At 38.7% G+C, this 24796-nt stretch overlaps 1 protein-coding gene and 1 pseudogene across 3 annotated transcripts in view; both read right to left on the reverse strand.

Annotated features, from left to right (window-relative positions):
- The window catches only part of SPAST (spastin), a 51818-nt gene that overhangs the window by 25757 nt on the left and 1265 nt on the right, over positions 1-24796 (reverse strand). Inside the window, exons 2-8 of one of the 2 annotated variants that reach the window (XM_080686618.1) lie at positions 15971-16057; positions 13088-13171; positions 6627-6722; positions 3576-3763; positions 2858-2991; positions 2484-2577; positions 1052-1126 (exon numbers count right to left, since the gene is read on the reverse strand). In XM_080686618.1, coding sequence (XP_080542744.1) covers positions 1052-1126; positions 2484-2577; positions 2858-2991; positions 3576-3763; positions 6627-6722; positions 13088-13171; positions 15971-16057 — 758 coding nt within the window. The remainder of the gene's footprint in view (positions 1-1051; positions 1127-2483; positions 2578-2857; positions 2992-3575; positions 3764-6626; positions 6723-13087; positions 13172-15970; positions 16058-24796) is intronic. The other variant, XM_080686619.1, reaches the window with a different exon arrangement.
- On the reverse strand, positions 18662-21344 carry LOC308256508 (large ribosomal subunit protein eL21-like; annotated as a pseudogene). Its single transcript has 2 exons — positions 21258-21344; positions 18662-19052 (listed from the first exon to the last, which is right to left on the reverse strand). The product of its transcript is annotated as a large ribosomal subunit protein eL21-like (transcript).

Genomic DNA, 24796 nt, shown 5'->3' on the forward strand with positions numbered 1-24796 from the left:
TGTTAAGATAAAACAACATTGCCCTAGCTGGTTTGGCTCAATGGATAGAGCGTCGGCCTGCGGACTGAAGGGTCCCAGGTTTGATTCCAGCCAAGGGCACATGCCTGGGTTGCGGGCTCGATCCCCAGGAAGGGGCATGCAGGAGGCAGCCAATCAATGATTCTCTCTCATCATTGATGTTTCTCTCTCTCCCCCGTCTCCCTACCTCTCTAAAATCAATAAAATATATTTAAAAAAATCAAGGATTAGGAAGATGCTCAATATAGTAAGCTCTTTTAAGGTAAAAATGTTATTTAAATTGGGAAAATAATAAAAATTACACTGTTAAATTTAATTTGCCCAAACATATTACTGAAAATAATATGTATGGTTTTCCATCTATTTTGTCATTGAAAACTAGTTTAAAAATTTAAGAAAAGTATATTTTAACAAAAAGCAAGTTATAGCCCTAGCCCAGTGGTCGGCAAACTCATTAGTCAAAAGAGCCAAATATCAACAGTACAACGATTGAAATTTCTTTTGAGAGCCAAATTTTTTAAACTTAAACTTCTTCTAACGCCACTTCTTCAAAATAGACTCGCCCAGGCCGTGGTATTTTGTGGAAGAGCCACACTCAAGGGGCCAAAGAGCCGCATATGGCTCGCGAGCCGCGATTTGCCGACCATTGCCCTAGCCGGTTTGGCTCAGTGGATAGAGAGTTGGCTTGCAGACTGAAAGGTCCCAGGTTCGATTCCGGCCAAGGGCACATGCCTGAGTTGCAGGCTTGATCCCCTGTGGGGGTGTGCAGGAGGCAGCCAATCAATGATTCCCTCTCATCATTGATGTTCCTATCTCTCTCTCCCTCTCCCTTCCTCTCTGAAATCCATAAAAATATATTTTAAAAAAAGCAAGTCATAAATAGTAGACTCAGGGATGACATCTATAATACTTTAAACAATAAAGATAAATTTTTAAAAAACCATAATAGATTCAGGGACTATGTAAAATTGTTTTTTTAAATTATTAGCCCGAATATCTTAACAGAACATTCAAATTTAAAAAGAATTCTTACCAGCATTGTTTTCCCATTTCCAGGCGGACCAAAGAGTAACAATCCTCTGGCAGGAGCTCTAAGCCCTGTGAACAACTTAAACATATACGCACAATTATGATTCTGAAGATATTTTTTCCAGACATTTTAAGAATTATTTGTCATCTAAAAAGAATCATTTTCAGTAGCATCCTCCAAAATAGAGCTGCCCAGAGTTCTAAGGGGAACACAATAAACTAGTATAATTATTAAAAACAGAAGAAAACAAAAAACCAAATCCTCATTGATCAAAATGAAAACAGACTTGAACAATTTACAAATCTCACCAAAATAATAGTAAATGAGTAAAAAGATAAAAATCTTCAAAGGAAAAAGAATAGAAAGAATAGGAAAGGAGACAACAGAGGACACAATAAATTTTAGTAGATGGGAAATGGATAAAGTGTGGAAAGTTATTTAGCAGAGCTGAGGGAGCTAAAACCTAAGTGCCTGCTTGTGAAGGGATAGCTAGATACAAGGAGCAAGCTGATATGAATAAAAACCCTGGAAAAGCTCAGGAAGTGAAGGCATCGGGTACCAGAGAAAGCACCAGTAAGGGAGGCAGCCCAAAACAGAGAAACTGATTAAAAGTTTGTATGAAGAACTGAACATATGTTCCTGTAAACCTCTCCCCAGCCCCACCAACAGCACTTAGGCAAGTATTCCTCTTCCACAACCAAAGGAGGTAGAAGTTTTATTCTAGAGAAATTAAACCAGAGTCTCCAGACTCAGGGACATCGGGATTGGCAAGAGTCAACGGTATGAACCGCGCCGCCCCCCACCCCCCCCGCAAAAAAAAATGTTTTTATTTATGAGAGAGAGAGAGAGAGAGAGAGAGAGAGAGAGAGAGAGAGAGAGAGAGAAACATTGATGAGACAGAAACACTGTCAGCTGACTCCTACACACCTCCTACTGGGGATCCAGCTATCCACTGGGGAATGTGCTCTGACCAGGAATCGAACCGGCAACCTCTTTGTGCATGGAATGATGCTCAACCAATTTGAGCCATCCCAGCCGGGCAAGGTGTTGAACCATTTGAAGTGGATGATACTCAAATTATTTTTTAAATTATATGTATTTTTAGAGGTTTTAGGCTTACAGAAAATTGAAAAGTACAGAGTTGCCATATAACTCCTAATCTCCCATTTCTCCCATTATTAATATCTTGCATTAGTGTGGTACATGAACCAATATTGATACATTATTATTAACTAAAGTCCATAGTTTACATTATGGTTCACTATTTGTATCATGTAATCCACTATTATAGTATCATACATAATCATTTCCCTCCCTAAAAATATCTACTGTGACATGAATTAATCATTCTAGCATAGCTCAATTATTTCTTTACTGCTACTACAGATTCAGTAATAGATGATGTTACAGAAAAATAATAATATATAATCCTTACCTCAGGCCTCAGAGAAGGAAGAATGACAATTTCTTGTAATGCTTGTTTTGCTAATTCTTGACCAGCTATATCATCAAATTTAACAGCTGTTCCACTAAGAAACAGAATTTCAATTATCTCCACAATAGAAATATGCTTCAGTTCTTATGAAATGCAGTTTATGGTCTATGAAACATGGTCATTTTTCTTGTTAACTGTGAAACTATAGTTAATCAGTAAAACAATGATTTTCTACACGTATAAATAATTAAAAACCATTATAAGATTAAGTATGTAAATTAGACAAAGTACTTAACTATTTCACTCAAGATACATTTAAAAATAAATTTCAAAAATAGAAACTGTAAAATAAAACACTAGATGGCAAAACTTACTTGTCTACAATTTCATTCATTATAAGGTTAGCGAGGTTACTGTCCACGTTCCTAAAATTCTTCAAGTCTTTCTTTTTACGAGCAGCAGTTGTAGGGGTTGAAGGTTTATTTGTTCGATTTGTTTTTGGTGTACTCTTAAAGGACACAAATTTTAACATGAGAATACAACCTAACATTTACACTTTTCACAAGTGAATTAACTTAAAGTTCACAGAGGTTCAAAAATAGGAAAAAGAACATAATTTTTTTTTAATTTTTATTTACTCCAAGGTAAAATGATATTCACTAAAGAAGTATATTTAGCATGCAGTGGGTTAATAGAGGATTTTATCCAAAGATTTAGTTACTAAAAGGTAAAAAGGCTCTATAACAATGCAATCATGTAATTTTGATCCTTGTTAGAACTGTATGTTTAATGTTACAAAACATTTACATAGGTTTAAATAATTAAAAGAATAACAAATTTAAAATGAACTACATAGCATTATATAAAACTGGATAAGCAAACTTAAATAAATAAAACCTAATTAGGATCAAAGGAGGTAAAATAAGATATGTTTTTTAACAGCAAGTTGCCCTGACTTTTATTAAAAAGAAAAATTATATTCAATTTTATGGAAATTTATCAATCCTTTAAGGTATTATAAAGTACTTGTAATAAACTGAAGCAAGCACATCATGTTGAAAATTTTCTATTTGCAATTCTATATCCAAATACCTTATGAGTGGCAGTTGCAGGACCAGGGCCTTGTCTCACTCCAGAAACCATGGATAAACCACTGCAACTGGGTGCTCTGTGGTGGCCTGAAAGACCTGTGGATCCAGCTTTCATAACTGTCTTTGAACGAGGCAGCGAATTACTAGGGTGTGTTAAGGGATCTTTTCTTTTTGGAACTGCTCCACTTTCTATTAAGGAAATAGTAAAATCGCTGTGGTTAGAAGACTGTGGTTTAACATTATAAAAGTAATAATAAACATCAAGTAGCTCAGTTGGTTAGAGCAGTGGTCGGCAAACTGCGGCTCGTGAGCCACATGTGGTTTGCGAGCCGCCGTTTGCCACTCCGTTGACTAATGAGTTTGCCGACCACTGGGTTAGAGCGTAATACCCATATGCCAAAGTTGCGGGTTCCATCCCTGGTCAGGGTACAAACAAGAATCGAGCAATAGGCCCATCTGGGAGGTCACGGTTTGATTCCCAGTCAGGCCACATATGCTCAGGTTGTGGGCTCGATCTCCAAAGTGGGGCCACTAGGAGGCAGCCAATCAATGATTCTCTCTAATCATTGATGTTTCCATCTCTCTCCCTCTCCAAAATCAATACAAAATATTTATTTATTTAATATTTTTCTTGATTTCAGAAAGGAAGGGAGAGGGATAGAGAGATAGAAACATCAATGATGAGAGAGAATCATTGATTAGCTGCCTCCTGCACGCACCACACTGGGGATCGAGCCCACAACCCGGGCATGTGCCCTTGGCTGGAATTGAACCTGGGACCCTTTAGTCTGCAGACCGAAGCTCTATCCACTGAGCCAAACCAGGTAGGGCAAAAAATATTTTTTAAAAATCAACCAGCCCTAGCTGGTTTGGCTCAGTGGATAGAGCATTGAACTTGGACTGAAGGGTCCCAGGTGGGATTCCGGTCAAGGGCACGTGCCCAGGTTGTGGGCTTGATTCCCAGTAGGGGATGTGTGAGAGGCAGCCAATCAATGATTCTCTCTCATCATTGATGTTTCTTTTCTTTTTTTAATTTTTTTTAACATATTCCATTGATTTTTTACAGAGAGGAAAGGAGAGGGATAGAGAGTTAGAAACATCGATGAGAGAGAAACATCAGTCAGCTGCCTCCTGCACACCTCCTACTGGGATGTGCCCGCAACCAAGGTACATGCCCTTGACTGGAATCGAACCTGGGACCTTTCAGTCCACAGGCCGACGCTCTATCCACTGAGCCAAACGGGCAAGGGCCATTGATGTTTCTATCTCTCTCTCCCTTCCTTTCTAAAATCAATATATATATATATATATATATATATATATATATATGTGTGTGTGTGTGTGTGTGTGTGTGTGTGGATGTATGTATATATATATATATACACATACATACACACACACACACACACACACACACACACACACACACACACTAGAGGCCAGATGCACGACGATTTGTGCAAAAACAGGCCTCCCTTCCCCTCGTTGCCGGCACCGACCTTCGCTCCGGCCGGAGCCGCCTTTCCGCCTTCCCACGCTGCCCAGAGGCCCACAGGCTTCCTGCCCCGCCCCCAGCCACTCCATGCCTGCATATGCAAATTAACCCACAATCTTTGTTGTGTTAATATGCATACTCACTCCTGATTGGCTGGTGGGCTTCGCGAAGGTACAGTCAATTTGCATCTTACTCTTTTATTAGTGTAGATACACACACACACACACACACACATATATATGTGTGTGTGTGTGTATATATATTTAAAAAAAATAAAAGTTTTGCTTGGCAGAAAAATATAAGGGGATTGCGCACGTGGAATGAAGTAGAAGAGAATCTAGACAACAATGGGAATGCATACAAGCTTTTCAAGGCTAGGAAATTTTTGCCGTTTATCTGGTAGAATTATTAGGATCTCAAACCTGTACTTTGGAAGCTTAATTATTTACATGTGGTATATTCTTACATTTCTTTCTTTTCAAAAAGTTCCTTATGAAAATGTCAGCGTTTCACAGTAGTGCTAAGAGAAACAGATAAAGTATTTACCTCTATACTTGAAATATTATTTTAAGTCAGGTACAGGAAGAAATGAGAAGAGAAATATAGCTACTGATGCAGGGCTCTGAACTGAACTGGAAACCAAACCTAAGTGAGAAATCTAGGGGATCACTGAAGCCACAAGGAAAGATTTCATTAATGACCAACTATCTCTTTCATTTATAGAAATCCACTTACACTAACTCTTCTCTATTTAAATCTTGAAAGTTTTGCATTATGTATGAATAAAGAAGGCAATGAATGGTCTTACAGTCTGGACTAAGGGTATTTCTTTCTTTTTTTTTACTTGCTACAATTTAAACAAAGCAATATTTACTTCAATAAAATTTAAGCTCTGGACATGAAACTATTGTTGAAGAAGTCACCAATAAAACTGACCAAGATGTCAGAGAACCTAGGAAATGAAGATTCTTCCCACCAAAACAAAATTTAAAAAGCATTTAATGTTCTGTAAGAGTTCATACCTGAAAGTTCATGAAAAACAAATTTAAGCCATAATAAATAATAGTACTTGAATGTTTCTCCTCACTTTGTGAATTCAGCTTCAAATTTTTTCTAACAGGTATTATGATAAAACATTCATGTATAGCATACATGAAAACTGATACGTGAAAATTGATATATAAGAAAAATAAAAATTTCTCTTAAAAAAACACCTCTTCATAAAAACCTGGTTTAGCTACCCAAGGAAAAAACCCACAAAAGTTAAAAATCCAATAGAAACAAAAAGATATTTTAAACTTAGAAAAATGAATCTTTGCATTTTATAATTTCAAAAATTAGAGGTTGCAAAAAAGCATGTTAAGAATGATAATATCTTATTTGTTACATGTTTATACACTATGACTGATAGGGATACTGTATTTTCAACATAGCCCTGTGCAAACAAAAAACAATCAAAACTACCACTATACAATCAAATCAACATTATCAGGTTAAGTGGGACTTTACTTTGCATGCAAACTTTATTATTTCACATGTTAGTTAACCTAAACCCACCTGACTGGAGCTGTCCATTGCGGCATGTCAAGTTAGTACTGTCATTATAGACGTCTGTTTGTGATTTGGAAAATTGCAAAACTGGTTGCAGCTTCTCTATGCAACAGAGGGAGGTAAGAAAGAACAAAATAAACAAAAACAAAAAATACATAATAAACATAATGATACGTGTGAAAATGAAAAATGAGTTAAGGTGTTACAAGATTGTTACATGATGAAGGGTTTTGCATTTTTATAAAATTTTCCTAAAAATATAATTAGTAAAAACTCAGACGTTAAAATAGCAACAGAAATTAACAAATGAATGGCTATGTTAAAAATACGCCTTATTCAGGTTTGGTAACCCGAAGCAGTTCCATATCACTATTATCACCAGCAAATATTTTCTGAAAATCTAGTATGTCCAAGTCATTGGGTAGAAAGAGCAGTATGGAGATAAATTAATGAATATGGTTTATACCATCCATATACTTATTAAATATAATTGGCAACTTACAACACAATTTAAAAAAAAAAAAGATTGTATAGCATATACAAAAGAGAAGATTAAAAAGGCTTTACAGAAAAAGTGAGCTGTGAGTTGCCTAGGATTTGAAAAGATAAAAAGAAAAGACTTTCAGGAAAGAACGGTACTTAAAATGACACAGAAGGAAACTACAAGGAGTGTCTAAAAAAATGCCATATTCAACTACCTTAACATATGTCAAGCAAAAGATAAAGGCAGTAAAACAGAATGGCTAAAGTATGCTTCAGAACTATGTGTACAATACCTTACCATTTATTTGTGCACACTTGAATCAGTAGTCCCCCTTTATCTGCAGGGAATACATTCCAAGACCCCCAGTGCATCCCTGAAAGCATGGATAGTACCGAACCCTATATATACTATGGTTTTTCCTACACAAACACACCTATAATAAAGTTTAATTTATAAATTAGGCACAGTAACAGATTAGCAGCAATAACTAACAAACTAGAACAATTATAATATACTGTAATAAAAGTTATATGAATGTGGTCTCTCTCTAATAACTGATCTGATCAGTGAGATGGCTATTAAGTGACTAACAGGCGAGTAGCAGCGAATACAGTGCGGATATGCTGGACAAAGGGATGATTTACAAAAGGACAGAGTAAGAAGACTTGAGGTTTCATTGTGCTACTCAGATAAGTATGTAATTTAATTATACACTGTTTCTTTCTGGAATTTTCCATTTAATATTTTTGGACTGCAGTTGACTAAAACTACAGAAAACAAAGCCATAAGGGGAGAACTAGTACTATCCACGAAGATTATCTCTAAAAAGGATACAGAGAGCCCTAACCGATTTGGCTCAGTGGATAGAGCGTTGGCCCTCAGACTGAAGGTCCCAGGTTTGATTCTGGTCAAGGGCATGTACCTTGGTTGCAGGCTCAATCCCCAGTAGGGGGCATACAGGTGGCAGCTCATCGATGTTTTTCTCTCATCGATGTTTCTAGCTCTCTATCCCTCTCCCTTCCTCTCTATAAAATCAATAAAAAGGATGCAGAGAAACTGGTGACAGCAGCTGCCACTGGGGAGGGAAAGGAGTGGTCGGGGCATAGTATTGGATGATTGATTTTTATACTTAAACTTATAAAACTTTGTGGCATGTGCCTATATCACCTATTTTAAAAATTAACCAAAAATATAAAAGGATTATTTTAATTCTATCCCTACTTCAAATAACAAATTTTCTCTCATGATCTAGGGCTCTAGGCTTACCTAGCACCTGAAGCTCAAGAGGGTAGCAGTTTGAAATTCCTTGCCACTCTATAATATTAATGCAGTACAAAGTTGGTATGGGTAAAACACATCCAAATTTTTGTACCTATTTTACACTGTTCATATGTAACCATTGAGAACTGTCATACACTGCTATTAAAAGTATAAATTGGTACCCATGAACAATGACATCCCATTCAAGTCAATCAATAGTGCTAGTTGACAAACACCCTGCTCCACCACTTATTCACTAGTATGAACTTGCTTTAGCTTCAGTTTTCTGACCGTCTCAAGGATTAAATAAAATCCTATATAATAAAAGCCTAATATGCTAAGTGTCCGGTCGACCAGTCGGCCATTCAACCAATCAAAGTGTAATATGCTAATTGTATGCAAAGGCCACTCAACCGCTCGCTATGACATGCACTGACCACCAGGGGGCAGATGCTCCAACCGATAGGTTAGCTTGCTGCTGTGGTCTGGCTGATCAGGACTGAGCAAGATGGGCTGGACACGCCCTGGAGCCCTCCCGCGGTGCCTCCCCAGCCCCAATCCTGCACCAATGGGGTCCCTCGGCCTGGCCTGCACCCTCTCGCCATCCTGGCAGAGGGACCCCCCCCCCCCACCGAGTGCACAAATTTCATGCACTGGGCCTCTAGTATATACATAAAGTACCTACCCTATGCCTCAGCCACAATAGGGGCTCAATTTTTACATTAATATTATTGAAACATTCCAAGTTATCATAACTGATTATTTTCTTCAATACTAGAAAGTTAAGGAATACATGCAAAAATATTCCACATACATACTAACTATCCTAAACTTCCATTTCTATGGTCAGACAAGCATGCGTCATGCTTGGTTTATGGTACACCACACATGCCTCTGGGACAGGTTAAATAGCAGCTACCCTTTTTGCACAAAGCACAAAGTACTGCACAGCTTTTGTATGCTAGAACCGTCTGATACAATATACCTCAGAGCTGGGTGTTTTTTTTTTTTGTTCTTGTTAGTTAACAGGTAGGTCATCTGATTTTTCTCAATGATAATACTGTTCAAATCACCATACTGAGAAAGAACCTTTTGTGTTGGCAAAGATATAAATTAGAGCCTGGCCAGTATGGCTCACCAGTTGAGGGTCAACCCAGGAACCAAGAGGTCACAGGTTTGATTTCCGGTCAGGGCACATGCCCAGGTGGCGGGCTCGGTCCCCAGTAGGGGTCGTGCAGGAGGCAGCCAACTGATGATATTTCTCTCTCATCCAATTATTTCTATCTCTCTATCCCTCTCCATTCCTCTAAAAGTCAATTTAAAAAATGATACAAATTAGGAAAAACATTGATTTGTAAATGTCTTCTTTATTAATTAACACTCTCTTCAATGAAATGTAACAAAAGTTCACATAAACATTCATTATACAGTAAAAGTAATCAGAAATTAAATCCTTAGCTTTGATAACTAACAACTAGGAATAAAAGCCATAGAACTTTTTTTTTTAAATGTGTAGAGTTTAGTTTTATTATTTGTTATTCCTCACTGGGGATATTTTTCCATTGGTTTTCAGGGAGAGGGGGAGAGAGAGGGAAAGACAGAGAAACACTGATGTGAGAGAAACACATCAATTGGTTGCCTCCTGCCTGAGCCCCAACCAGAGCCCAGGCCGGGGAGAAGCCTGCAACCAAGCTATGCGCCTTTGACTAGAATCAAATATGAGACCCTTTGGTCTGCAGCTGACGCTCTATCCACTGAGCCAAACTGGCGTGGAAACACACACATACGTAGTAGCAGTACACTGCTAATGTGAACCTGTTCGTATTCATTTTTGTTCAAGAATGTAGACTTAATTTAATGCTTCTTTTTAGAATGACTAAACATTGTGCAATCAATAATTTAAAATACAACAGTCATCTTGCTTCTTGATCCCTTCACTTGCAAACCCCATACAATCATCTACTTAAAAGAGAAATTTGCCCTGGCCGGTGTGGCTCAATTGGTTGATATCCAGTCAGGGCACACGTCTGGACTGTGTGGGATGTACAGAAGGCAGCCAATCAATGATTCTCTCTCATCATTGAAATTTCTATTTCTCTCTCCCTTAATCTCTGAAATCAATAAAAAAATATGTATTTTAAAAAGCTGTATCTTAAGTCTTTGTATCAACTATTTAACAGTCACTGTAGCATGAAAGCAGCCAGACAGTATATAAAGAAATGAGAGTAGCTGTGTACCAATTCATAAAAATGGGCAGTGAACTGGGATTAGCTCATGGGCTGTAGGCCTTTGGTATAGATAAATCAAGACTGACTATGGGTTGATAGTTATCAAAGCTAAGTGATAGGAGAAACCAAGATGGTGGCATAGGTAAACACCTAAACTGCTGCCTCGCACAACAATATCAAAACTACAACTAAAAGACAAAATGGACACCATCCAGAACCACAGGAAAGCTGGCTGAGTGGAAATTCTACAACTAGAAGAAAAGAAGAAAGCACATTGCGACTCAGAGGAGCTACAAAAGGCTGAGGTACGGAGGCTCGCACGCGGAGACGAAGGGCGGCTGTGTGCACGGGCAGCTGAGTGCGCAGCTGGCTTTCTAAAGCGGGAGGGAGAAAGAAACTCCCGACTGCACTGAACTCCAGTCCCAGGCGAAATGCTGGGAAACCAGACTCATGCAGGGGGAATCTGGACTGTCAGGAAAAAGAAAGCACACTGAGACTTGGGAGCTGTGGAAGGCAGAGGTCTGGAGGCGCGCATGTGCGAGCGCAGAGAGGACTGACTGCTGAATGCACGGGAGGCTGAGTGTGCGGCTGGCTTTCTAAAGCAGGAGGGAGACAGACGCTCCCGACTGCGTTGAACTCCAGTTCCAGGCAAGTTTCTGGGAACCCCTGGACTGTCTGACAGCGGGCGAAACTCGAGGGCGGCTTTCTCTCAGAGGTGTATGCAGCAATTACCGTGGGACACTGAGACCCAGGGGCCTCATAGGGCAGGGCTGACGGGAAACCAAGGCTGTCTGCTCTGCCCTGAAACTCCGCCCCATCCAAGCTGAGCACAGAGGCTTTTGCAATTTTGCAAGTCTTGTCTCATAAGAGTGTCTCCAGCACAGAAGTGTTCCCAGCGTAGACACAGCTGACCTTCATAGCCAATTGGCCTGGAGGTCAATTTCTCCCAGTGATACCAACAACGATCAAGACTTAACTACAACAAGGCTGAGCACACAGTCCACAAAGGGGTGCACCAATAGTGTCCACCTCAGGTAACTGGGGAGGCTGAGCCACTGTGCCCTAGAGGACACCTACCACACAAAGCTACTCTACCAACTCAGGGAAGCAGTGAAAATGAGGAGACAAAGAAACAGATCACAAATGAAAGAAATGGAGGAAAACAAACGACTGGATATAGAGTTCAAAACCACGGTTATAAGGTTTTTCAAGAATTTCCTAGAAAAGGCCGATAAACTTAACGAGACCCTAGAGGATATGAAAAAGGACCAACTAGAAATTAAACATACACTGACTAAAATAAAAAATATTATACAGAGACCTAACAGCAGGCTAGAGGACTGCAAGAATCAAGTCAAAGAGTTGAAATACAAAGAAGCAAAAAACACTCAACCGGAAAAGAAAAAAGAAAAAAGAATCCAAAAATTTGAAGATAGTGTACGGAGCCTCTGGGACAACTTCAAGCGTACCAACATCCGAATTATGGGGGTGCCAGAAGAAGAGAGAGAGCAAGATACTGAAAACCTATTGGAAGAAATAATGACTGAAAACTTCCCCCACCTGGTGAAAGAAATAGGCTTACAAGTCCAGGAAGTGCACAGGACCCCAAACAAAAAAAATCCAAAGAGGACCACACCAAGACACATCATAATTAAAATGCCAAGAGCAAAAGACAAAGAGAGAATATTAAAAGCAGCAAGAGAAAAACAGTTAGTTACCTACAAGGGAGCATCCATACGACTGTCAGTTGATTTCTCAACAGAAACTATGCAGGCCAGACGGGAGTGGCAAGAAATATTCAAAGTGATGAACAGCAAGAACCTACAACCCAAGATTACTCTACCCAGCAAAGCTATCATTCAGAATTGAAGGTCAGATAAAGAGCTTCACAGATAAGAAAAAATTAAAGGAGTTCATCACTGCCACACTAGTATTATATGAAATGCTGAAAGGTATTCTTTAAGAAGAGGAAGAAGAAGAAAAAGGTAAAGATAAAAATTATGAACAGCAAATACATATCTATCAACAAGTGAATCTAAAAATCAAGTGAATAAAAAATCTGACGAACAGAATAAACTGGTGAATATAATAGAATCAGGGGCATAGAATAGGAGTGGACTGACAATTCTCGGGGGGAAAGGCGTGTGGGAGGTGCAGGAAGAGACTGGACAAAAAGCGTTCACCTATGGATGAGGACAGTGGGGGAGAGGTAAAGGCAGAGGGTGGGGTGGGAACCAGGTGGAGGGGAGCTATGGGGGGAAAAAAGAGGAACAATTGTAATAATCTGAACAATAAAGATTTATTAAATTAAAAAAAAATAAAGCTAAGTGGTAGATAATTATCATTATACTCTTCTATTTTGCACGTTAGAACTTTTCTATAAGAAAAAAAAAAGCCTAGATTACATTATCAAGATCATTGATCTATTTTCATCTACATTAAAATGAACACACATTTCAGATACAGTTCATTCCAATTATAAAATTCATTGATACCTAGAAGTTGTAAACGGTCCTTGGCCATAACCAAATTAGTCATCATTTTAGCTTGAAGGCGTCTAGCTCTTTCACACTGTTCACCTGAAAGAAAAAAAAAAGAATTAAAATGCCTATGTTTCCTTACTAATATTGCTTTAAGATAAAATATTAGTCCAACTAATCTCATGGGGAGTCATAGTGTTTATAAAAAAATTAAGAAAAGCCTGGCCAGTTGAGCATCCACCCATGAACCAAGAGGTCACTGGTTCCATTCCCAGTCAGGGCACAGGCCTGGGTTTAGGGCTCAATCCCCCATGGGGATGTGGAGGAGAAAGAAACATTGGTGATGTTTTTCTCTCATTGATGTTATTTATTTATTTATTTATTTATTTTATTGTTTAAAGTATTACATATATCTCCTTTCCCCTCCCCCCATTAACCTTCCCCCAGCCTCCCCTACCCCGTCGCATGCCCTCATCCCACCCCCCCAGTGTCTTGTGTCCATTGGTGTGCTTATATGCATGCATACAAGTCCTTTGGTTGATCTCTTTCCCCCCTCCCCAGCACTCCCCAGCCTTCCCTCTGTAATTTGACAGTCTGTTCGGTGCTTTACTGCCTCTCTATCTATCTCTCATTGATGTTTCTATCTCTCTTCCTTTCTTTCTCTCTAAAAATCAATAAAAACATATATATATGTATGTATGTATATACATACATACATATATATATTATTGATTTCAAAGAAGAAGGAAGGGGGTGAGGGAGACAAACATCAATGATGAGAGAGAACCATTGATTGGCTACCTCCTGCATGCCCCCTACTGGGGACTGAGCCTGCAACCCAGGCATGTGCCCTTGACCGGAATCAAACTCAGGACCCTTCAGTCCAAGTCCAGTGCTCTATCCACTGAGCCAAACCAGCTAGTAAAAACATATTTAAAATATTAATAAAATATTATTTTCAAAAAATAAGCTACAGATCTATATACTGGTTTCAGATCTACTGTGGTATTACATGAATTTTGAGACATATTACTTTCCTTATGTTTTAAAATCTTTGAAATTTGGATGTGTTTTACCCATACCAACTTTGTACTGCTATCAGCCAGGCTGCAGTCATAACGTAGCTTGTCACTGCCTGTGCATGCACCACTTTGGTCATAGATATTAATATTGCTGACATAGCTATGTCTTCTAAATAAGATAGGACAGCAAATTTAATATGGTTTAAAATTCAAATTCTAAGTGATAAGAAGATAATGTGTCAGTTTAATTGACATTGTTTTTAAGGCATTTTTGATTAAGTGAAATACCATTTTTAAAAATACATTTTTATTGATATTAGAGAGGAAGGGAGAGGGAGAGAGAGAGAGAAACATCAATGAAGAGGGAATCATTGATCGGCTGCCTCCTGCACACCCCCTACTGGGGATCGAGCCCACAACCCAGGTATGTGCCCTTGACCAGAATCTAGTCCAGGACCCTTCAGTCTGTAGGCTGACACTCTATCCACTGAGCCAAAGCGGCTAGGGTTGAAATACCATTCTTATAACCAAATCATTTTCTTCAAACTCTTCTATGCAACTGATGAAGAACAGCAAATATATTTTGTATATAATTCATTGTCATGCTCATAAACTTATGAGAGTCTCAAATGCCCAACCACCTGTATTTACTTGTTCTATTCTGCTCTCTTTTATACAGAAGACCAGTAGCTAGAGAAGTAATCAAAATAAAAAGGGACAGAAAAACAACATGGCAAATATAGGATACATTGTAATTACTGGAAGTTATGTGATATAAGTATTAGCCAGCGACACAATGAACATCCACTGGGTGGCCTGATCCATAAGACTAAGATTCTTAGCATACATGGTATTATTTTTGCTTCTGATTTTATTTTAGTTATGATAAATGGAATAACTACTTATTTCATAGTGGTACCCATGTATTATACAATAGTCATGGTATAGTATTTAAGAATTCAGGCTCTGAAGTCAGACTGCCTAGATTCAAATCCTGACCCCACCACTTGCTAGCTATGAGGCCTTAAGCAAGTTCTTCTTTGTACTTAAAATTATTCATCTGAAAAATAATGGTAACAGCAAGCAGCCTCAAAGTGTAGGGCTGTGGTGAAAATTAAGAGATCCTATGTATGAAGCATGTTCAATGATGCTTAGGCACATATTAAATGTGCGATAAATGTTATCTGTGGTAGGAAAGTAAAGATAAGAAATAACTGCTTGGGTTTTAAAAAGACAAGTATGAATCAAAGTAAGACATTTATAGCACATATTCTAACATGCAGTCAAGCAATAATCACAAGTGCAAAGCGGAGTCTGTAGATTAAACACTCTCCCCTGCCTCAACAATGAGGAAGAGTTTCAAAAATATGACTACAGATTGTTATTTTGGGTGGGAAGAAAAGTATCACTCACATCTGGAGGCAGGTTAGGATTAAAGACACCTATATATATTATGTCAACTTTATTTTAATAAAAAGAAAAAAGAAACACATGTGTACATGCACACAGCACCCAGGTATAATTATAGTCAACCCTTTTCTTACTATGGCAAAAGTGAAACTGTTATAGTGAAAATTGGTACAAAAATAATATGGCTAACATAAGGCTAAAGCATCACTAACAGTGGGTCCAAGGACACAAGTAATACACTATTTTTTTGCCTGATTACTACAGGCAATTCATCAACAAGTTTGAGCATTTCTGGTTATAACTTTATTTCTGCATAGGTAAAAACACATGAACTGTAAGTCTACAAACATTAACAATTACATTTTTAAAAACATTTAAATACTTTTATAAGACGAATGAATCTAAAATCAAGGCAATCGTGAATATAATGTGGATGGCTCCTAAACAAATGTAAATATAACCTTACCTTGTCCTGTAACTACGACAGCTATTCCTTTTTCTAGTTCTTCAATACCTTTCTTATACCATTCCACAGCTTGCTCCTTTTGTCCTGCTTTAAAAGAGAAATAATTATTTGTATATATCACAAGAATACACTAAACATCTCCCAAAGCATGCTATTATTAGGTATACATGAAAAAGAGGCTTGTGATAAAATAAATTTGAAAACTATTACTATATGACTTCTTAGTATCTTTAGCATCTTAACACATATGTGAATCTCCAAGAGATGGACATAGACTTCAATGAAGAAAGTCTTATGAGGAAAGGAGGCCAATGTAAATGACCTGATTTTAATCTCCCCCACTTTCATCTTTAAAAAAGAAAAAAAGTTTCTTTTATTGATTTCAGAGAGGAGAGGGAGAGAGAGATAGAAACATGAATGATGAGAGAGAATCATCGATCGGCTGCCTCCTGGACACCGCCTACTGGGGGATCAAGCCACAAACCCAGGCATGTGCTCTGATCTGGAATCGAACCATGACCTCCTGGTTCAGAGGTCAATGCAACCTTCTGATGCAGGGGATGACACTCAACCAACTGAGCCACACCAGTCAGCGCTCCATTGTTTGAGATCTAATTTGCTATATAGAGACCTAATCCATTCTTTTTGACTTCTGAATAGTATCCTATATCATCCTATAATTTATTCAACAACCTAAATAAAAGATACGTAGGTTGTTTTCAGTGTTTCAACATCTCAAATAAGGCTGCAATAAATGTTCTCGTGCCTGTCCCCTTATGCGTATGTGCCAGTTTCTCCAGGGTATATGCTTAAGAAGTAGAACTGATGGATCACAGCTCATCACTTATTCTCTATTCACGAGAAACCTACAAACTGCTTTTTGAGTGCTTGTACCAATTTATACTTTTAATAGCAGTGTATGACAGTTCTCATTGGTTACATATGAACAAAATGTTCTCAGTTTTAGTGTATTACCATAGGCAAATGAAAGGACTGATTACAAATGAATTCACAGCTCAATAATTATTCAATCACCTAATATTCTTTGGTAACAGGTAGTTGATTTACTGCATTATTTAAATCTCATAAGTCAGCACAATATAAAATACATATAGATATTTCTTACCTAAAAGTAGAAGACTACAGGAGAAAGGATAGAAATATAGGTTAACTGAACAGAAGAGAATGTCCCTACACATATATTATTGGCTGACTCTGACAAAGATGACTATGTAATTCAATGGAGAAAGAACAGCTTTCTCAAAAAATGATGTTGGGCCCTGGCTGGTGTGGCTAAGTTTGTTGAGTGTCATCCTGTACACCAAAAGATTACCAGTTTGATTCCCAGTCAGGGCACATGCCCGGATTGCATGGCAGGGGATGTGCAGGAGGCAGCCAATTGATGTTTCATTCTCACACTGATGTTTCTCTTCCTCTCTCTCTCCCTCCCTTCCTTCCTCCTTCCATCTCCCTTCAAAAAAAATTGGTAAGTGTTTTTCAAAAAAAGATATTGTTGAAATAATGGATATAGATATGAAAAAAAAGCCACCTTCATGTGACATGTAAAAATTGAAATAGATCACACACATACATGCAAAACCTAAAAATACAAAATTTATTAAAAAATATAGACAAAATCCTTTGTAATCTTGGCTTAGAAAGAGACTTGTTAAACAGAACATAAAAATCACAAACCTTAGGAGAAAAAAACTGGACTTCACTAAAATTAAAAGCTCCTGCTCTTCAAAACACAGAGTTAAGATGATGAAAAGCCACAGATTTACTGGGAGAAAATAGTTGCAAAACAACAAGCCTAATAAAGGACTTATAACCAGAATATCTCTTAAATACAACGATAAAAAACACACAAGTAACCCATTAAAAAAATAGTGGTCAAAAGATCAAAACATAGTTTACCAAAGAAGAGACATAAATGGCAAAGCACAAGGAAAGATGTGCTCATTAGTTGTTAGTGAAATACAAATTAAAACCACATGGTACCACTAGGTGCCTAATTAAAAAAAAAAATCCTCATCCGAGGAGTGAGGATACTTTTTCTATTGATTTTTAGAGAGAGTAGAAGGGAGGAGGAGGGGAGGGAGGGGGAAAGGGAGGGAGAAAAGGAACAGGAGAAAGAACATCAATGTGAAAGAGAAACATTTATCAGTTGCCTCCCATATGGGATTTGAACCCACAACCAAGGTTATGTAGCCTGACCCACAAACAAGATATGGGGCCTGAGGGAATCAAACCAACAACCTTTTTGGCACATGGTTCAATGCTCAACCAACTGAGCCACCTGCTGGGCTGGAAATTTATTTTTTATAAAGTCTGACATATACTAGTATATATACATATATTTTTTTGGACACAAAGTTTTCTTTAATTATTCATTGGGGGAAGGGATGCCACACTTCCACTCAATTAAGAGAAACATTGAAAATTTTTTTTATTGATTTCGGAGAGGAAGGAAGAGGGAGAGAGAGATAGAAACATCAATGATGAGAGAATCACTGATCGGCTGCCTCCTGCAAATCCCCCACTGGGGATGAGCCTGCAACCCGGGCATGTGCCTTTGACGAGACTGGGACCCTTCAGTCTGCAGGCCAACGCTCTATCCACTGAGCCAAAACAGCTAGAGCAAGAGAAATATTTTTTTATCAGCACAGAAGTCTTTCCTTTTTTCCGTTATCATGCCATGACTTCATAGGGAATGGGATCTAGCAGCTCAGGCTCCTTTCCATTGGTTCTCACAAAGTGTGCTTCTCTGGGTGGAGCAGGCTGACGCTTCAGTTGAACCCAGGTACCTTTCTCTTTGGCTTCCTTCTTTTTCTGATCATTTTCCTTCACATGTTTCAGGAAGCTATCTCGACTCTTAGAGTGTTTAATATGCTCAATATGTAAAATTCTCTTGGCAAGAATCTTGCCCTCAACTTGCTTGTTCACAATAATGCCAACTGCATGCTGGGTGACATTAGACTCTTTCAGTTTTACCATGGTAACATTCCTGGGGCATTCCTTTTTGAACAGTGCCCATTCCCTTGATGTCCACAATATCACCCGTCTTGTAGATGTGCATGTACTAGGTGTACCGGTTAATAATGGCGGATTTTGTAATCAAAGAAAACACGATAATTTCAAGAGAAACATCAAAAGTGCTTTATTCAAAGTAATGTCCATCACTAGCTACACATTTCCCCATCTTTCCGGTAATTTGTGGATACCGTCCCAATAGAATTTTTCTTTTTTTGAGGCAAACCATTCAGAGACCCAATTTTCCACTTCTTCGTACATTTTGAAGTGCTGCTCAGAAAGTGCGTATGACATTGATCGGAACCAATGGTAACCTGAAGGAGCAAGGACTGGTGAATACAGCGGGTGGGTTAATACTTCCCAGGCAAGATCTTTTTTTATTTTTTAAATATATTTTATTGTTTTTTTACAAGGAGGAAGGGAGAGGGATAGAGTTAGAAACATCAATGAGAGAGAAACATCAATCAGCTGCTTCCTGCACACTCTCCACTGGGTATGTGCCCGAAACCAAGGTACATGCCCTCGACCGGAATCGAACCTGAGACCCTTGAGTCTGCAGGCTGACGCTCTATCCCAGCCGTGGGCAAACTATGGCCTGCGGGCTGGATCCGGCCCGTTCAGCTGTTCTATCAGGCCCGCGGAGCCGAAAGAGCGGAGGGTTCTCTTGCTCTCCCCTCTGCTCCTTTACTCTGAATTTATATTAGTTCACACAAACACTCCATCCATGCTTTTGTTCCGGCCCTCCGGTCCAGTTTAAGAACCCATTGTGGCCCTCGAGTCAAAAAGTTTGCCCACCCCTGCTCTATCCACTGAGCCAAACCGGTTAGGGCAGTGGTCAGCAAACTGTGGCTCGTGAGCCACATGCGGCTCTTTGGCCCCTTGAGTGTGGCTCTTCCACAAAATACCACTGCCTGGGCGAGTCTATTTTGAAGAAGTGGCGTTAGAAGAAGTTTAAAAAATTTGGCTCTCAAAAGAAATTTCAATCGTCGTACTGTTGATATTTGGCTCTGTTGACTAATGAGTTTGCCGACCACTGGGTTAGGGCAAGGCAAGATCTTTTAACGTGTCTTTAACTGGTTTCGAAGTGTGCGATGGTGCATTATCATGAAGCAAAATTACTTTGCTGTGTCTTCTGGCACATTCTGGTCATTTACGATCAAAGCATGGTTCAAATTGATTATTTGTTGTCGGTAGCGATCAGTATTCATGGTTTCACCTGTTTTTAGAAGCTCATAATACACCACACCTTCCTGATCACACCAAAAGCAGAGCATTGTCTTCTTTCCGAAGCGATTGGCCTTGCAGTCAATGTTGATGCTTGACCTGGATCAACCCAGATTTTGTGCATTTGTGAGTCTCAAAATAAATCCACTTTTATTTTTTTTTATTTTTAATATATTTTATTGATTTTTTACAGAGAGGAAGGGAGAGGGATAGAGAGATGGAAACATCAATGAGAGAGAAGCATCGATCAGCTGCCTCCTGCACGCCCCCTACTGGGGATGTGCCCGCAACCAAGGTACATGCCCTTGACTAGAATCGAACCTGGGACCCTTCAGTCCCCAGGCCGACGCTCTATCCACTGAGCCAAACCGGCTAGGGCATAAATCCACTTTTCATCGCCAGTCACAATTTGATTAAAAAAAGACTTCCTTTTGTGCCGTTGAAGCAACATTTTACTGATTACTTTTCAGTTTTCCATTTCTCTTTCATTCAGTTGATGTAGCACCCATTTTCCTTCCTTTAAAATCTTTCCCATTGTTTGTAAACCATCGGAAATTGTTTGCTGAGCAACGTTTAATTTTTCTGCAAGTTGTTTTTGAGTTTGACACCCATCTTCATCCAATAATGCTTGTAATTGTTGGTCTTCAAACTTTTTCAGTTGACCTGGACGTTCTTTGTCTTTCACATAGAAATCATCACTTTTAAAGCGTTTAAACCAGCGGTTACAAGTATCTTGAGATGGAGCATGTTCACCATAAGCTTCCCGAAGTATATGATAACTTTCAGCAGCACTTTTCTTCAAAATAATGAATTAAAACTCCCGCAATGCTTATTTTTTGGCATGAAATTCGACATTTTTAAGCGTAAAAATAGCTATGATGTTAACACCTTCAGCAAATTTGACATAGGAAGTTTTGAGGCTTGCTGTCAATACAACAAAATAGCATACATATCAAATCGCATATATATCAATATATGTGTAACTCCATCTATTGAAAAAAATCCGCATTATTAACTGGTACACCTAGTATGTGGCCAAAGGAACAACTCCATGTTTTCTAAAACTCCTAGAGAACATATAACGGGTGCCTCTCCTCTTTCCCTTTGTGTTAGTCATTTTGGTGAATTAACTGGAAGATGGTGGTTCCTGCCAAAAGTAAAAAACCTGTTATTTTAATACAAACTGACTAGGAATAATTAGAAAAATATTTTAGTTAAACAATTTCTGTCCTTGATGTTAGATTCTTCAGCCCCACAACATCCTGAGAAACTGGAGCTCTCTCTTTGATACAACCTTACTGTCAAGTCCTACATATTCGAACCACACCTAGACAACCTGCAGCACTGTATTATCCAGGAAATCTCAGGCTAGTCTACCTGCAGGAGCCATGTGAAACATGTTAGATCATGTTCTGGTTAATCCAAAAGAACCACTGTTACAACTTCCTCTTTTCTCCCAAGTATCCAAGGGGTCCTATACCTATCTCTACATCTGTATCTATATCTATATATATAAAAAGCTAGCCCTAACCGGTTTGGCTCAGTGGATAGAGTGTCAGCCTGCAGACTCAAGGGTCCCAGGTTCAATTCCGGTCAAGGGCATGTACCTTCGTTGTGGGCACATCCCCAGTAGGGGGTGTGTAGGAGGCAGCTGATAGATGTTTCTCTCTCATCAATGTTTCTAACTCTCTATCCCTCTCCCTTTCTCTCTGTAAAAAAATCAATATATATATTTTTTAAAAGGCTAATATGTAGTGTTCCCTCGGGAGTTTGACCAGGAGTTTGATCACTCACTAAGATGTACACTGACCACCAGGGGATAGCGCAGACCACCAGGGGGCAGCGCGGAATGAAGGAAGGCCCCGGCCAGCAGCCGGGGAAGGAAGGCCTTGGCCGGCAGCCGGAAGACCCCAGCCGCCAGCTGGAAGGCCCCGATTGGCCCTGATAACCGGCCAGGCCTAGGGACCCTATCCATGCACAAATTTTGTGCACCAGGCCTCTAGTTAGCATTATACTAGTAAAACAGAACCTGCTTAGTATAAAACAAAACGTATAAAATTATGAATCTGTTCAACTAAACTCTGTTCTTGGTTCTGCTATGGTGGGTTTACTCTTTTTTTAAAAAATATTTTTTTATTGATTTTAGAGAAGGGAGAGGGAGAGAGAGAGAGAAACATCAATGATGAGAATCACTGATCGGCTGCCTCCCGCACACCCCCTACTGGGGATCGAGCCTGCAACCCAGGCATGCTCCTTTGACCGGAATCGAACCTGGGACCCTTTAGTCCACAGGCCAATGCTCTATGCACTAAGCCAAACCAGCTAGGGCTACTCTTTAAATTTCAGTTTCTCCATGTATAGATATCAGTTTTCCAAAGGTTTTGATAGTCCAAAGGTTGTCAGTTTTCCAAAGATGTTCAACAATTTAAAAAAAACAGTACATTTAGAAACTAAGTCAAATTGCTAAGGGGAATGGCAGGGCATGACATTAAAAGCCCCTTAATGGTTTACCAGAGTTAGAAAACCTTTAAAGACTGCATATTGCACTAGCTGGTTTGGCTCAGTGGATAGAGCATTGGCCTGTGGACTGAAGGGTCCTGGGTTTGTGCAGGAGGCAACCAATCGATGTGTTTCTCTCACATGGATATTTCTCTATCTTTCCCTCTCTCTAAAAAACCAATGGAAAGATCCTCCAGTGAGGACTAAAAATAAAAAAAAAGACTGCATATCAAATTCATTTCTATTTGTTCATATATATTTTAATGCAGTGGGAAAGAGGGAGAATGAAATTCTCTTGGAATTAAGTTTTGTTCTGTCTAGGATGGCTGAGAGGCAAATAGACTTGAAATGTGAACTCTTACAACTACTGGATTATGGCTCAAATACAACAACTTCCCATATGCAAAGGAAAAACTTCAGATAGAAAAAATAATGACAATATAAACTCAGTTTTACTTCATTTTTAAAGGAAAATGAATATATAACTAGTTTGTTTCAGTTTTAACTAATTTATTTTAGCCTATGATGCATCGGTTGTAGAATTCAAACTAAGGAGTTATCATAGACCATTCTGATGTCCTCTTCAGAAACTAAAGCATAAATAAAGCAAAAACCTTTGAACAGAGAAACATTGTCAGTAGAAAAAAGGTAAAATATGGGGTACATAGATTGCTGAACCTATTTATACTTAAAAAACTATTTAAAATTATTTAAATATAATAGATATAGGTATATATATAATACTCAAAGATAAGTCACCAGCCTGAAACCCAAGGTCTGAATTCTACTTCTGTCACTTATCCCTCACACAGAACTGATTTCTCTTTAAATCTAAAAGTCCAGGTTCCTTTTTTTCACACTTAGGTTTTCCTCGACCTCTCCTCTTTTCCTACCTCCAACTCCCATAACTCAGCGTTAAGCTAAAATTTCCTTGTATTTTCTGGCATTCTCCTCCTAAACACAACAACTAACCTACCCTTAAACATATTTCCTCTATTCTATAATATATTTGACCTAAATTAGTAAACTTCAGAGGACTCTGTAAGAATAGGCTACTACAATAAAACAGTGCTTCTCTAGGAAGGATTGATGGTACCCTTCTTCATCCTCCCCAAGAGATCCTTGGATGTTCCTAAGAGGTGGTAAAGAATGAAGCAGTTAACAAAAACACTTCCTTCCACAAATAGCTGGCATTCTTTTCTTAAATGTCTCGCCTTTCTTGAACTCTCAACCTTCGCTCTGTCCAAAACCTTGAATATGTTTTTATCCTTATAACCTACTTCTCACTCTCAGACCCCACAAAAAAAATAGGTTCCAACAAAACAGAAATTCTACAACAGTTTCTGGAGTTGGTAGTGGAGAGACAGACTACAAATGAAGTGCAGATTGTTATATATAAAAATAAAAGGACAGCTCCCTGGTGTGGCTCAGTGGTTCAGTGTCAACCAATGAACCAGGAGGTCATAGGTTGCAAGGCTGGATCCCCAGTGAGGGGCGTCTAGGGGGCAGTCGATAGATGATTCTCTCTCACCATTGATGTTTCTATCTCTTTCCCTTTCCCTTCCTCTCTGAAATCAATAAAAAAAAAAATATATATATTTTTTAAAAAGGACAATGCAAGTGAGTACTTAACGGAGGTGTGGTGGAAAAGTGTTCTTTGGTAGTTAGAGGGAAAAGATCTCAGCATTTATTTATCGTTTTCCATAAAAAAATTTACTTTACCAATTAGCAAAGGTTTGGAATCACTGAGGTTTGAGCCTCTGTTCATCTGTGAAATGATGACACTAACAGCACCTTCACCTCACAGGGTAATTGAGAGAATTAAATAGATGACCCATGCAAAACTGAGAGCACAGTACCTGGTACATAGAAAGACTAACGTGCATTATCTTAAAATCTTTACGTTTTATTGTAAAGTGTTATGTATAAGTTATCCTACTCACTCGTTTAACATTTCAATGTAGAAACTTAGAGCTACCTTGGAATACTGATTTAGATAACATTAAATTAACCAGGGGCAAAAGTTGTATGCTAAAATAGAACTTTACTTAAAAATACTTAGTAGTCATT

This window comes from Plecotus auritus (genome assembly GCF_963455305.1).
Source record: "Plecotus auritus genome assembly, chromosome: 8".
Taxonomy (NCBI): domain Eukaryota; kingdom Metazoa; phylum Chordata; class Mammalia; order Chiroptera; family Vespertilionidae; genus Plecotus; species Plecotus auritus.